The sequence below is a fragment of the Ceratotherium simum genome, chromosome 30 (genome assembly GCF_057802395.1).
Source record: "Ceratotherium simum simum isolate JZ-2026a chromosome 30, ASM5780239v1, whole genome shotgun sequence".
Classification (NCBI taxonomy): Eukaryota; Metazoa; Chordata; class Mammalia; order Perissodactyla; family Rhinocerotidae; genus Ceratotherium; species Ceratotherium simum.
In genome coordinates, this window is record NC_141929.1 from 32434174 (window position 1) to 32449109 (window position 14936).

General features: G+C 35.0%; 1 protein-coding gene across 13 annotated transcripts in view; it reads right to left on the bottom strand.

Annotated features, from left to right (window-relative positions):
- Positions 1 to 529: 529 nt before the first annotated feature.
- CHD9 (chromodomain helicase DNA binding protein 9) overlaps positions 530 to 14936 on the bottom strand; it is a 226719-nt gene continuing 212312 nt past the window's right edge. For 12 of the 13 annotated variants that reach the window (XM_087420261.1, XM_087420262.1, XM_087420263.1 and 9 more), the window contains 5 exons: positions 13232 to 13371; positions 12709 to 12930; positions 9649 to 9777; positions 6088 to 6192; positions 530 to 4008 (listed from right to left, as the gene is read on the bottom strand). In XM_087420261.1, the coding sequence (XP_087276387.1) occupies positions 3124 to 4008; positions 6088 to 6192; positions 9649 to 9777; positions 12709 to 12930; positions 13232 to 13371 (1481 nt within the window). In that variant the 3' untranslated portion in view covers positions 530 to 3123. The remainder of the gene's footprint in view (positions 4009 to 6087; positions 6193 to 9648; positions 9778 to 12708; positions 12931 to 13231; positions 13372 to 14936) is intronic. The other variant, XM_087420264.1, reaches the window with a different exon arrangement.

Here is a 14936-nt window from a genome sequence, read left to right on the forward strand (position 1 = left end):
AACCAATTCTTCCTCCAGGACTGGAGTAGATTACTGTTCTTCTGGGTGAACGCTAGATGAAGTAGTTGGCTTGTGTTTACACAAGAAAAAAGGAAAAAAGTTTCTCTAAGCATGAAAGGAAAGTTCAATGTGTTCAAGTTAAGTGAGTGTATGATGCGACTCTGTTTTACTTTTATAATTAAAAGAAAAACAAATTTCATTTTTACAAAAAATGCTACCAACAATGGTGATGAATTAGGAAAGACTGTTAAGACCAAGGGAAAAAATAACTACTGATTTCCAAAATGGACTCCTTTAAGAGGTTAGGTATCTCTCTGAGTCTTTCTGGACTTTTTAAAGATGCAATGGGAGAAAATTTAAGAATGATATTGTGGATATATTTATAGGCAAATTCTGTCTTTTAAAAATTTTTCCAAAGTATTCTTTGCCTTTGAAGATTTGTGACTATGATTTCTTTCATGGAATAAGATAAATTATATATAAAATTCAATCAAATGAAGTGTTATCATGTACAGAGGCTGACATCATGGGTAGTCAAAGAATATGTTTAATAAAAAATAATTAAACTTCCATTTGCTCTATAGAACATCATAGAAAGTAATTTAATAAATTACAAATGACTTTTTAAGACGTTTGCTCAACTACAGAAAGCAAATTCAGACTACACAAAACACAACTGGTAAATATTGCAAATGTCCAAAAGAAAAATTGGACTAAGACTTGAATCATGAAACCTGAAACAAGGGCTATCAATACAAGGCAATAACAGCTATAATTCTTTTAGTAACTACCAACACATACTTGGATATCCTTTCAACTGCAACTTTAGTATTATGTAATTCTACTGATTTTTTTCCTTATAATCCTTAACTTTACACAACCATGTTTTTTTTTAAAGGTGATAGCTGGACAAATTTTCCCCAATCAATACTAAATAGAAGCGTCTTGAAACCCAAGAGAATGTTTAAAGTTCATATTAGCCTTAATGCTTTGAAAACTGCAATTGCCTTATTACACAGAAAGAGAATCACTAAGGTGTTAACCAAATTCATTTGACCATAATTAGGAAAATACTTTATCTCATAAATTTGATATAAATTAGATTTCGGTGATAAGATCCAGGGCTTTCCTCCCCTTTTTTTAAATTAGGGGAAGAAAGGAATAAAGATCATGTGGGTAGAACTAGAAGGAGGGAAGAGAAATATGGATGATGTTGAAATACTCCACCGGCAAACCAAGTTAACTGTGTTTGAAAAGCTTTGGCTATCTCACAGGTGTATTCTAGTTAAACAAAAGTGCAATACTGCAAAGGGGACATACTAAATATGTAATATATAATTTTCATGATGAAGAATTACTACCCACTTCTCTTGGATGGGCATTATAGTGACTATTGCTAAGACATTGCATAAGGGACTATCAATTCAAAGCACTATTTTGGGAAAATACAAAAATCAATATAATCCCAATGGAACTTATATAATTTTGTAAATACATATAACACTGTCTCTCTAATAAGGGGTTAGATATTTTACATACCGAAACATAATTTACTGGTAAAGGTCTTGGAAAATCCAATATAACTGCTTAATTCATGACAAAGCAACAGAGTTTTATCAAAACATACTGAAAGTTATTTCTTTTGTGGGAGAGATGTGGGGTACTTTTTTCCCCTAAATTTATCCCCTCACAAAATTTACCACTGACTTATTCAAGCAGCAGAAAAATGCTAACATTTCTCTCTCCTTAGGATGTAAATGATATTTTATGTCCAATTCAGTTCTAATTGTTTTAAATGTTTATGAGGTGAACCTGGACCTCTACCGTGTCAGAATAATAGCAGCTTTAGCAGGAGAAATTGTATCACAAATCAAATATCAGACAAATTTTACATGGTAAAGGGTTCTAAGAAATTGATCAGAAGCCTTGGGCTTCATTTTTGTGGTTTACAGGTATAACTTGTATATTTTTTTTGAGCTTATTCAAAGTGCATTTTCAAAATGGGCAACTCAGTATATTACAATATAAACTGATAACACTGATTCTGGGCAACATTTAGTCTGCTTACACCTAGAAACTCAAAATGAATTTAGACTATCTGCATATTACTTTACCACTATTATCTGTTAATTTTGGAATATTTCCATGACATAAAACACAAATAGAAGTATACACAAATAAAGCAAACAAACAATTTCTTTTACATGAAGTATGCTGTGTTGAAAGTTCTTTTCAGTGGCATTTCATGAGTTTGCCTTTTCTGAACCCTGGAAACAGACATTACTCATCTGAGACATAATTGTTTCTAACAGGAGGCCAAACTTTGAAAAGTTAAAACTAAGTATGTCTAGAGGGTGCCAAAGTCACATGACACAGAATTATTTTATGACTTAATTTTACTGATATCAGAGTTAAGCTCAGCAAAAAGCAAGTCATATTTCTTGCCAGATTAACATGATATACAGGATGTGTTTAAAAAACCCCTGAAAACAAGTATAGAATTAGAAACGAATGTAAACTTCCTAAACTAACTCAGCTGAGGTAACAGGTAGCCAGTTAAATTGGCTGATTGGGAAACTTATTTCTTCTTTAAAACACACTTGTACCTGAATTGGAAACATCAGCAGTGCATCACAACACTAGAGCATTTTCATGTAATTAAAGCAATGGATGGTGATGTAGATTCTACAGCTTTCATGACATTCATTAGCTGCCCAAATTATTGCTGAGTTTTGATCTGTAAATTATAGGTGTCAAGGAGGCTGTAAAACTATATTCAAATTAAATCAGTAATATGCATAAAGTATTCTGTGTTCACTGCAAATATATTAAATATACAACTCTTATTGAGCATAATTTTCATAAAATTAACCCCCAACAAAATTATAATGCCTTTTGTTGTAATTTTACACCTTTATGTATTTGATAGTACATACGAGTTCAGAAACTTATGAATCTTAAGAAATATTACATGCAAAACGTCTCTGAAAGCAGTTTGTACTTCTAAACAAATAACTGAAATGTTCGGTAAGTTATTGATGCACTCAACACTGGGGTATTTACAATTAATAATTAAAGAAAAAGAATCCAAAATCAGTTCATAATTTAAGTGTAGTCTGAGAATCAGTCTTCATTACTAGAATCTGAATCCTCGGATGATGACGATGTACTATCAGATCCAGAGGAAGCATCGGCTTTCTCTGAACCCTCATCTGTGCTGTTTTCATTGAGAGGACTTGGTTCAGTTCCTCCTTTGTCTTCCTGATCTCTAACTCTGGAATCTTCTTCCTTTACTTCTACAGACTTAGACGAGCCTAAGTCACTGTTTTTGTTTTTCTGTACATCAAAAGTATTGGACTGGGACAAAGTTGGAATAGGAAGATTAAGGCCTGGAGTGAGAAGCATCCCTGGATAAAGTATATTAGATAGTAATAGTGGGTTAAGAGCTAACGGGTTGGCAGCTGCAGCTGTATTCAATGCAGCAGTTGAGGAGGTTGAAGGAGAACTTGACACAGAGTTTTCTCCACCATTCTCTGAATTTTGGCTCTCTGTCCTTTCTTTTTTTCCTTCTAGCTCCTTAGAGTCATTTCCCTTTTTTTCTTCTGTTCCAGATTCTGTAGGCTTTGTCAGGAGTCCTCCCATGCCCAACAGATTTGGTAATCCAGTCATTCCTGACAGCAGCATGGGGAACATGGCGGCCACGTTTTTAGCTTCTCTTCCAGAAGAAAGGCCAGCAGGCATTCCCATCAGCCCTGCGGTTACTTGCAGTGACTGCAAGTTTTGTAGGTTTTGTTGTAAGGCCTGAAGAGTTGTGAGATCCACACCTGGAAGTAGTCCGTTGGCTAACAAAGGACTGCCTGAAACACTGGTGGCGGTGGCTGTTGCAGCTGCTGCTGCTGCTGTGGCCTTCGCAATTCCACTTTTAGGCCGTCTCCCTCGCCTGCTTACTTCCTCTCTTACAACAGGACCAGTGAGAATACGTTCATACATACTTTCTGGAAGAAATCCCTGAAAAAAATTCATTAATAATATTTAAAATAAAATCAATAGCTATTGGCTTGTGATACAAGTAACCTATTAAAAATAGGTAATTATTCATAAACTTATTCCATATTGATATAATATAATCAATTATGAAAGAGATGACCTAAGTTCACATCATTTTAAGTAGCAGCTTGAAACAGCTCTTCCACTTTTCCTTTTACCATAGGATACGAGAGCAGAAAAAGGCCCCTAGCCTTTTTCCATGTTGTGAGGCATAAGTTTGTAGAGAGTTCTAGAAAACAGAAGGTCCAAAGAAATTTTTTCATGAGCTTACTTCCATACCCTTAAATGTTTCACATCACCAACTGCTCTAGAAGACTAAAGAAGGGTCCCTCTTCTAATCTGGAAGACCAATAAGGAAAGGACAGAGGAAGTAAGTAAAAGGTTAAGATTAAAATGAGATGCTTCGTATGAATCTTTTGACTATCACTTTGGGAATAAGAGAGAGAGAGCCAAGCTGAAAAAGATACTCAACAGGGGGAAACATCCCTTGGCTCAGAACAGCAGTAGCACCTGCAGACTGGGAAGCATCAAGTCCAGGACAACAGAGAACAATCTACGCTACTTTCTTGTAATTCTCCCATAATTTTCTGGGGCTCAAAACTCCTAGAAGTTTTATGAGTTTAGAACCTCTAGACCAGAATTGTCCAACAGAAATATAATGTAAGCCACCTATGTAATTTTAAATTTTCTAGTAGCCACATTAAAAAATGTAAAATAGAAATAGGTGACATTGGGGCCGGCCCCGTGGCATAGCAGTTAAGTGCTCGTGCTCTGCTGCGGGCAGAGCCCGGGTTTGGATCCTGGGCTCGCACTGAGGCACCGCTTGTCAGGCCATGCTGTGGTGGCGTCCCATATAAAAAGTGGAGGAAGATAGGCACAGATGTTAGCCCAGGGCCAGTCTTCCTCAGCAAAAAGAGGAGGATTGGCATGGATGTTAGCTCAGGGCTGATCTTCCTCACAAAAGATGAAAAAAGAAATAGGTGACATTAACTTTAGTAACACAGTCTATTTAACATAACATAAACAAAATATTATCATTTCAATATGTAATCTATGAAAATTAAGATATCTTATATTCTTTTAGCAAACTAAGTCTTCAAAATCCAAAACCAAAGCGTAACTTTTACACTTACAACATCTTAATTCAGACTAGCCACATTTCAAGTGCTCAATAGCCACATGTGCCTAGTGGCTACTGTCTGTGACAGTGCAGCTCTAGACAGTTGTTTAAAAGCCTCTCATGGGACTATTTTTTAATTTTGTTTTGAATTGATCAATCTATTTGTTCTCTTTACAAAAGCATTAGAGTTCACACTGCAGAAAACATGACAACAAAAAAAGACAAACAAAAACATCATCCACATTCGCCATTCCTAGATAACTGCTGCTAGCATTTCAGAATGTGTGCTTCCATGTTTCCCTTGTGCATGTACATAGACTCTACAATTCTCCCCACCTCCCTCTCTAGAAACAGAGATGGAAGCATATTGCACACAGTTTTTATAGTCCACCTTCTTCATTTGGACACCTGTAGAAATACCTATTATTTATTTAGCATTTAGCATATGGTTAGGCTTCACTATTCCAAGAGCTTAACTACTACCATATTGTGAACCTTTTCTCCCTTGTTATTAGATGTTCTTCTAAGATATAATTTTTAAAACAGTTGCATAGTTTTCCAGTATATAGATGGACCATTAGTATATTCCCAATTTTTTACTACTATACTACAGTGAATATCCTTATATATTTCTTTCCCCACATCTTTGATTATTCTTTGTGGCATTGGTCAAATAGTACCTTAGAGGTTAATGATAATAACAGATCAGTATATACTGATTCTGCATTCTAACTCAACAAGCATCTGAGAAATTTGTAACATGTTCTGCAAAATAAAAACTGTGAACTAAAAACACTGTCACATGTGCATGAAATATTTTGTTAATTCTTAAAATTTAATCTAAGATATAATTAAATAAAATTTAAGCTAAGATAAATCTAATTTTTAAAATGATGTGTTAGTATTTATAAAATACTCACAGATTGCTTAACAACATCTCCCCATTCAGGAGCTACTCCATATTCTGAATTTTCTTTCAGGAATCTACATAAATCTTTCAAAGGGGGAGCAAATGCACCTCCAACCTGTAAATGAAAAAGAGATTGTTAAGACACCTAAAAACACAATTATGGAGACATTTCTTGCTTTTACTCTGTACTGTATAGAGTTTATTTCTTTAAAACACATGTATTCTTTGAACCACCTTTGATAATATTTATTTTAATAAAAAGGGCTACCACAACACATTAGGGCTATTACTATACTATATAAACATGTAGTAATGTAAATTTTAAATCTTTTAAGTAGAGTAACTGAAACAGTAAAAGGAATACCATTTACTGTGCACTTACTATGCTGGACAGGCAGTATAGCCTAGTTAAGAGTATACCCTTTGGAGTCACACTTATCAGCTATGTGAACTTGGGCAAATCAGCAAATCTCTTTGAGCCTCAGTTTTCTGAACTATAAAATGGGGATAAGAATAATACTCCCCTCACAGGGTTTTATGAAGATAAAATGAGACAATTCAAGTGTCTAAGCATAGGGTCTGGCACACAATAAACATAAGTTCTTCTTCTTCTTCTTCTTATACACCAAGTATTGTGCTAAGGACTTTAAGTATATAATTTATTTTAGTTTTCACTACATCTTTTTGAGAGAGTATAATTTCTGTTTTTCAAATGAAGGAACTAAGCCTCAGAGAAGTTATATAAATTGCCTAAAGCTAGTCAGTAAGTCTTAGGTCTCAGTCTCAAAAACTCATGCTCTTATCCATTATGTAAATTGACACCCTACAAGTATAAAAATATACATATCCTTTGTATGTGAAGTGATATAACCAACTAATCATAAGTAAATGTGAAAAAATAAACAAAAAAGCCTACATATAATAATTAGGATAAAATTGAAATAAAATAATATTTTGAAATTTAAATGATTTAAATTTAAATGATTTGGACCTAGGAATGTAATGTTCCTTTCGAATCTAAAGATATTTCTTGAGTAATGCCTTCTTCCACATCTCTCTGAATGAATACATACCATATTTTGATAGGATATAGACAGGGTTTAATATGGCCAGTTTATAATAACCTACAAATATTCCTATCTCGTATTTCCTACAGTCTTTACTTAGTCTCTGTAGTTTCTGTTGCCTTCTCCTGTTTATTTTCTCCTTCATTAAGCTCCAATTTAAACGGAAGACCCTATGGGTGGTTTATGGGGATTCAGCAGGTAGATTTTTTTCCTTAGTAATTCATGAATCCTTAAGCCTGTAGTCTAGAGACTCAGGACAATAGAGAACTTTACAAAATAAGGGAAATGAATAGGCCCCTTATCAGGGTACAACAATTAAAAATAAAATTTGGAGTAGTGTTTAGGGGTTGGCCCCATGGCATAGTGGTTAAGTGTGCACGCTCTGCTGCTGGCGGCCTGGGATTCGTAGGTTTGGATCTCGGCGCGCATCGACACACTGCTTGTCAGGCCATGCTGTGGCGGCGTTCCACATAAAGTAGAGGAAGATGGGCACGGATGTTAGCTCAGGGCCAGTCTTCCTCAGCAAAAAGAGGAGGATTGGCATGGATGTTAGCTCAGGACTGATCTTCCTCAGACCCGCCCCGCACCCCCCTCACATTGGAATATTTAATATTAAATTTAAGTTAAAATACAAAATTATTCCATTTCTTTAAAACTGGCTAGGACATATTTATTCATATCTAGTAATGCTCATTTTTATTGTAAGATGAAGTGCAAAGATTTGTAACAATCTATGCAAACATAAAATTAAGTAAAATGCTACTAACATGTTGCCACTTTCTTTCTCTAATACATCTATGACATCACTATAAGTACTAACAAAAGCTGAATAAGCTATCTCTACAAAATAGGGAAAAAAATTAGTATTAATTTAATTTATTTATTTTTAATTTTTATTTATTTATTTTTCCCCCAAAGCCCCAGTAGATAGCTGTATGCCACAGTTGCACATCCTTCCAGTTGCTGTACGTGGGACGCGGCCTCAGCATGGCCGGAGAAGTGGTGCGTCGGTGTGCGCCCGGGATCCGAACCCGGGCCGCCAGCAGCGGAGCACGCGCACTCAACCGCTAAGCCACGGGGCGGGCCCAGTATTAATTTTAATGAGTTGGTGCAGACAACATTTAAAACAATTGTTATTTTAAAAATGGCTTTCTTCAATTCCAATATTTCTTCTGAGAAATTCAAATTATTTTATGTATTTTTATACTAGCAGTGAGGTTATTTAACAGAGAGCAAAATAGAACTAGGGAATTAATATGACCTATGTAAGGTAATTTAATTTGTGAGTAAAGGAACTTGAGAAATTTGCTGTTCTTACTCTGAGGCCATTTTTTTTCTTTCTTATTTATTTCATTGCTTGCTCATCAGAATAAAAAACAAACAAAAATATCAAAGCTATAAACTTACAAAAGGGGGCCACAAGTGTTCTATCGTTTACTTTGTGAGGTAAAAGAGACATATACCAATCCAAACATAAAACAGAAACAATCTGGGGAAACAAATGTAGAGCCACATTTGGTTCAGAAATAGACTTGGGAAAACCTGACTCTTACCATTCATCAATCAATAAAGCAAGAAGATAAGCACAGGGGTACCACTGGTCTATAAGATGCCTTTGTTTAAGACATTTTATTTCCTTCTATCAGAAAATTATGTAATATGCTGATTTTGATAGAACAAGACACTTTACGGCCACCTGATAGAAAATTACGGTGATAAATATATAAATCTATGACGGCTATGATGAGAATGGTGTACCCTTTCATCAGGGTTTCTCAACCTCTGCACTATAGACATTTTGGATTGGTGTCATGGGGAGTTGTCCTATGTACTGTAGGAAGTTTAGCAGGATCCCTAACCGCTCGCTACCCACTAGATGCCAATAGCATCCTTCCCCCGCCTACCACCTCTCCAACACCCACCTCCCTACTCCTGAATTGTGGCTACCAAAAATGTCTCCAGACATTGCCGAATATCCCCTGGAGGACAGAATTGCCTCCTGTTGAGAACCACTGCCTTACATGTAGTGCCCTTGTGTAGTGCCATTGCTTAGGCACAGATATGTAAAGTGACTTGGTTATTTCATTCAACAGTTTAGCCAAAGATAGGGGATTTGAAATTAGACTGTGTAAAATTATAGTCCCTGTCTTTTCCCATAAATCTGCTAGGTTTAACCCATTTCCAGGTCAGTTAGAAAATACTGCATAAGGGCTGGCCCGGTGGCTTAGCGGTTAAGTGCATGCGCTCCGCTGCTGGCGGCCCGGGTTCGGATCCCGGGCGCGCACCGACACACCGCTTCTCCGGCCATGCTGAGGTCATGTCCCACGTACAGCAACTAGAAGGATGTGCAGCTATGACGTACACCTATCTACTGGGTCTTTGGGGGGAAAAATAAATAAAATTAAAAAAAAAAAAAAAAGAAAATACTGCATAATAAAATAGTGTTCTTGAAATATCTTAAACACTGAATCAATATAAAAGATTAACAACAAATATATAAATACCTTTCTGGCATTTCTTCTGTTAATCAGCTGAACACGTTCTTCTCCAGTGAGACTATTAACATCTAGTTTATTGGGGTTTCTGCAACGATGCCTTTTTTGTTTGGGCCTCCCCTCATGGAGCTGCATTCTCTAAAATATATACACAAAGAAATAGCTTTAAAATCTTTACCTATGCAAATAGTACAAATGAGCTGAGTCAAGTAATTTAATCCTATAATATTGAAGATTATTAGATATAATATCTTATATATTATATCTTCAATATATAATATATAGAATTTAAACAATTATTCAAGGTTATCATAATGAGCAAAATTATCATTCCATATGAAAGCACGCTCCCAAAATGAGGAGGACATTGTGAGTTCTTTCCTTAAATGCCCTCAAAGACCACTGTATCCCTAGAGTGTCACTTGAGGAGTTACCAGTAATGCTGGAGCAGTTTCCTTTAAATTGTATGGTTCTTTACTTTTTCTCCCGATAAACTTCATCAGATTTTCTCTGTGCTCTTACATGATTTCTATCTGTGCTAGCTGTGCCAGTGGCTTTCATTTCTCTTCATCTCACTGATGGACTTCCTTATCTCTTCTCACGTAATCCTCACTATACTCAAAGATCTTATTCTTATTTTACAAATAAGAATCAAGGCTCAGAGAGGTTCTCTTCCTCAAGGTCATGCAGCTAGCAAGTGGCAGCATCTGGCAATAAAAACTCTTTCCATCAAACCATGCTGCTTTCCTCTACAAGTGTTAACAAAGCAGGGCTTGATGTTTGTAGCTATTCCAACCGATCAGAACATTACAAGAGACTGATGCTCAAACTCTTCAGCATGGCATACCAGTCCCACCACAGCCTAGACCTAATTCACCTTTTCTATCCAGTTACTATTACCCCACTCATTCCCTCATATACACTGGAATATCAGACTAGTCACTGTTTTATGAAATGTCTTAAAGTCCTATCCTCTTTTAACTCTCTTCATAACTGTTCTATGCCTAAACATCCTAAATGCCTAAAATACTCTCCTCTTGTGTTAACCTGGTCAAATGCCTCCTTATTCTTTCATCATCCACTAGTCATATGTCAGCACTGTTTTTTCTGTCTTTCCCCAGATACTTTACTCTGCCCAGCTAGACTAATTATTTTTTATCTGTTTTCATGGCATTTTATACATATCTCTGTTATAGTATATATACCATGTTATATTATTTGGTTATAGAAATACCACAATAGAGCGTGAGATCCAAGAAATCATTAATGTAAAGCATCCTTGGGAAATCAAACTAATTATTATTTCATAATTCTTCACTGCAACAAATGCTTTTAAAAATGTTTTAAAATATTAATAAAGTTATATAAAACATGATAAAAGGTTTATTTGCAGTGAAAACAATGAATGGCTATAAGTAAAAAAAAAAATTAATAAAGATTCCTTTGCAGTAATAAGAGCAAGGTACGAGAATTCTTCAGAGACTACAGTGTAAGGGCCACAAAGGCAAGAACTTTATACTGTTCACTGTTTATCCTCAATCCCTCAAAATAGTAACTAGCACACAGCAGTTAAATAAAAATTTATTGACTGAATAAACGAATGTTATTTTCTAACACGTTAAGAAGTTATAGGGTTAAACTAATGATTTTCATTCTTTTTAAGAAGTGCAATATTCATTCTATGATTGCCCACCATATTTATTCTATTTAATCAAAAGGAATTAAATAAAAATTTATTTGAGAATTTATGGCACCCTTTGAGAAAACTAAGGATATGAAAGGCATTCAAGAGCCAAGATTTAGGCTCTCTGTTTTAGATTACCAGGTTATCTCCTGGTGACAATAATAGGAATGTAAAATACTGGACTGAACATATATTACAGATACAAATATATAAAAATATATATTACAGATACAGTCCCATTCTATAGAGTAGACCTTTTGTTGTTCCTTTTCATGAAAAAATAACAAGGTAATTAATTTTTTTCTGTTAATAAAGTAAGATTCACTTTACCTTTATATAGCACTTTTTAGTCTTCAGAAGATTTTAATTTTTTAATCACTGACTCAATAAATATTTACAGGGAGATAGATACTAGTCTATGTATCAGGAATTATGTGCTAAGTGCTGGGGATACAAAGGTGAATAGGCTATAGTCCTTAAGAAGCTCACAGAGTAGTAGGCAGCTTCATTTAATTATCCATTTAATCTTCATAACTGAGGCAGAAAGAACAGGTCTGCTAACTTCACTGTATAGAGGACATGCCTTTACTCTTTTACCTTATAAAGTATACAGAAATGTCAAGGGAGACTGACACAAAATTTGGTACATCAGCATCTGATAGTAAAGAATTGCAAAATGTAATAACAGATTTCTATGAGCAAGAAAGCCACATGCCCATAAGACAGTGATTAGAAAATATTTCACAGGATAAGGAAAATGCAAATGAAATATAGTAATTCTCATCTTTGATTAATGTAAACTCACTGTGCATCTGGAGAGACAGAAGCTGTATTCTCATAAGCTGAAGGAAGCTTAAGAGTAGTAGTTTGGACACTGAATTTAAGACATTAGCTGTGTGGCCTTTGACTATTTACTTAAAATTTCAGTGTTTCAATTTCTTTATCTATAAAATAGTTATAACAATTCCATTCTGATGAAGTTGTGTTAAATGAGATAATGCATGTTAGGTATTAGGTATTATGCCAGGCACACACTAAGTCTCAATAAGCATTTACTATGATCATTATTATTATTTTAAAATAAATTCCTTTAGAGAAATAATTGGAAGTTTTATATCTTTACAACCCTTCATCGGGTCTAACATAGTACTCTGTATATCGGAGATGATTTTTATTATTAAACACATGTTGAATGCAGAATGGAAAAATGGAAAATGACACTGCATTGTATCATGGAAAAGATGGTAATTTTTTTTCTGTTAATTTTCCTAAATCTTGGGCAGAACACATATTTAACATAAGTGGGTGAAAACTTATGTTTCATCATTATAGGTTTGATGAATTATAGAAATAAAATATACCAAGATTTGTAAGGTATCACCTACAGGAATAAAAGCTCCTAAATCTTCCACATAACCTGGGTGCTCCTTAAGCCATTTTTCCAAATCCTTTCTCTTCGGTGCATCGTCGCCTGCAAGTCTTGTCCCATCTTTAAGATTAATAACTGGAACCGGACTTTCTGTATCAGGAATTCCTTGAGGCTGAGTATAGGATAGTGCTGGATTTATCCCTGCAGAAATCTGTGAGGTGGTTAAGCCTAAAGTAACCTGTAGAAAAACACCAAATGAACTTTTATTTCCATCCTTTATTTATTGTTCTAATTTTGGTCCAATAAAGGAATTCTTTTTGAGGAGGAAAAAAAAAGTTGTTTAAAATTCTGCTAAATCTTTCAGATTTACAATGTTCCTGAATCTTGGCCAGTCCTGGATTCTACTGAGATACAATCTAAAACTATATTATACTTCTAATTTCCTAATTATATTATTCTACAAAATAGCAATATGTATATTTACTAGGATTGAATTTTGGACTCAAGGATCAGTAGTGTTTAAGTATTGTTTTACTTACATGATTAGGTGGTTTATTTCTGTTAAAAAAGAGGATGTCAACACCTTCTACATTCTTCCTCCTTCCCCGCCTTTTTTTGACTATAGGCTGGTTGTCTAATATAACTCCATTGGCACCAAGGGTTGATTGAATGGAAGTACCTAATCAAATTAAAAATGCAAAACAGTGATAAAAATCTAGTTCTTAAATTAAAAGCAATCACTTTTCTAAATAGATGGAAGTCTTAGTTCTTATTTTACAAACCCTAAATCAAGCAATTCTTGGACTAAAAACAATACTCCCATTTCTCATTTAAAAACTTGGAGAATTCTAATCTAGGGCCACTTCAACTTTTGACTTGTCTCCTCAATTTTTTTCCCCTGACACTCACACATCTTCTCTTCCTTCCCCTCTCACAGGAAGAAGCATGCCTTCCTCATGTACAAGACAAACCTTCCCCCTTTCTTTGGATCCATTTATTCCTACTTTTTCTAAAAGCTTGTTTTATCAATTATCTTTGCTTTCTTGTGCCAAAATATCTTTTTTTTTTTTTTGTGAGGAAGATTAGCTCTGAGCTAACATCTGTTGACAATCCTCCTCTTTTTGCTGAGGAAGACTGGCCCTGGGCTAACATCCACCCCCATCTTCCTCTATTTTATACTGGACGCTGCCCCAGCATGGCTTGACAAGCGGTGCATTGGTGCGCACCCGAGATCTGAACCTGCGAACCCCAGGCCGCCGAAGCAGAGCACGAGCACTTAACCGCGGCGCCACCGGGCTGGCCTCCAAAATATCTTATTGTACATTAGATTCTTCTCCTCAACTTAAAAACATGGCCTAACTCAAACAAACAAAAAATAAACTTCTTTCAGCCTTTTTATAACTTTCAAAACTTTTGAAAGGTTGGTCTCTATTGTGCTCCTCTTTTTCATGACCTCAATTTCCTCAATTTCCCAACTCAATTCTCAATTTCAATTAAGGTATTTTCTTTATGATCATCACTAACTTTTGAGTTGCCAAATTAAACTATCTTTCTCATTCCTCACTTCAGTACGCACTCAATAAAAATGTTTGTAAGAGGTATGAATGAAACAGTTCCATGAATTCAGCCTTTTTTTCCCAATAGCTATGTACAAGGTACTATGATGGTTCAAAGATGAGTAAGACACAGTTCTTGTCCTCAAAGAGTACATAATGTAAAACTCTTTCATTAAAAGAAAATATTATTGAGGATGAGATGTTTGTTTAAAATAGTTCACAGCTTGTAGTGGAGAAATGCATTTTCAAACATTCAAGGAAAACTGAGCAAGTCCTGTGTATCCCTGAATAAGGAGTTGCCCTTTGGCTACCTGTAACCTTATGGAAGTCACTTACCTTTGTTACATCTCAGTTTCAAAGAGATATATTAATTCATATGGTAAGGAATAACTAATCACAATGGTTAAAAATCATTTTTGCATATGAAAGCACCATAGGAATGTGACAAACATTATCAAAAAAAAGAAAAGCTTTCATTAATCACATAGTGAATTTCATTATAATCAGATTAACAAAAATTATGAATATGATTTGAAAATCCTTTCAACTATATAGTACATTTTAACTGTAACTAAAAGAAAATAACTTTCCTAAAGTATCACTTTTAAAAAGCAGGCTCTGATCTTATACAAACATCTCTACAGTAAGAATTTACAGACTAGTTAGGTCTGTCTCAACCCAAAACCAT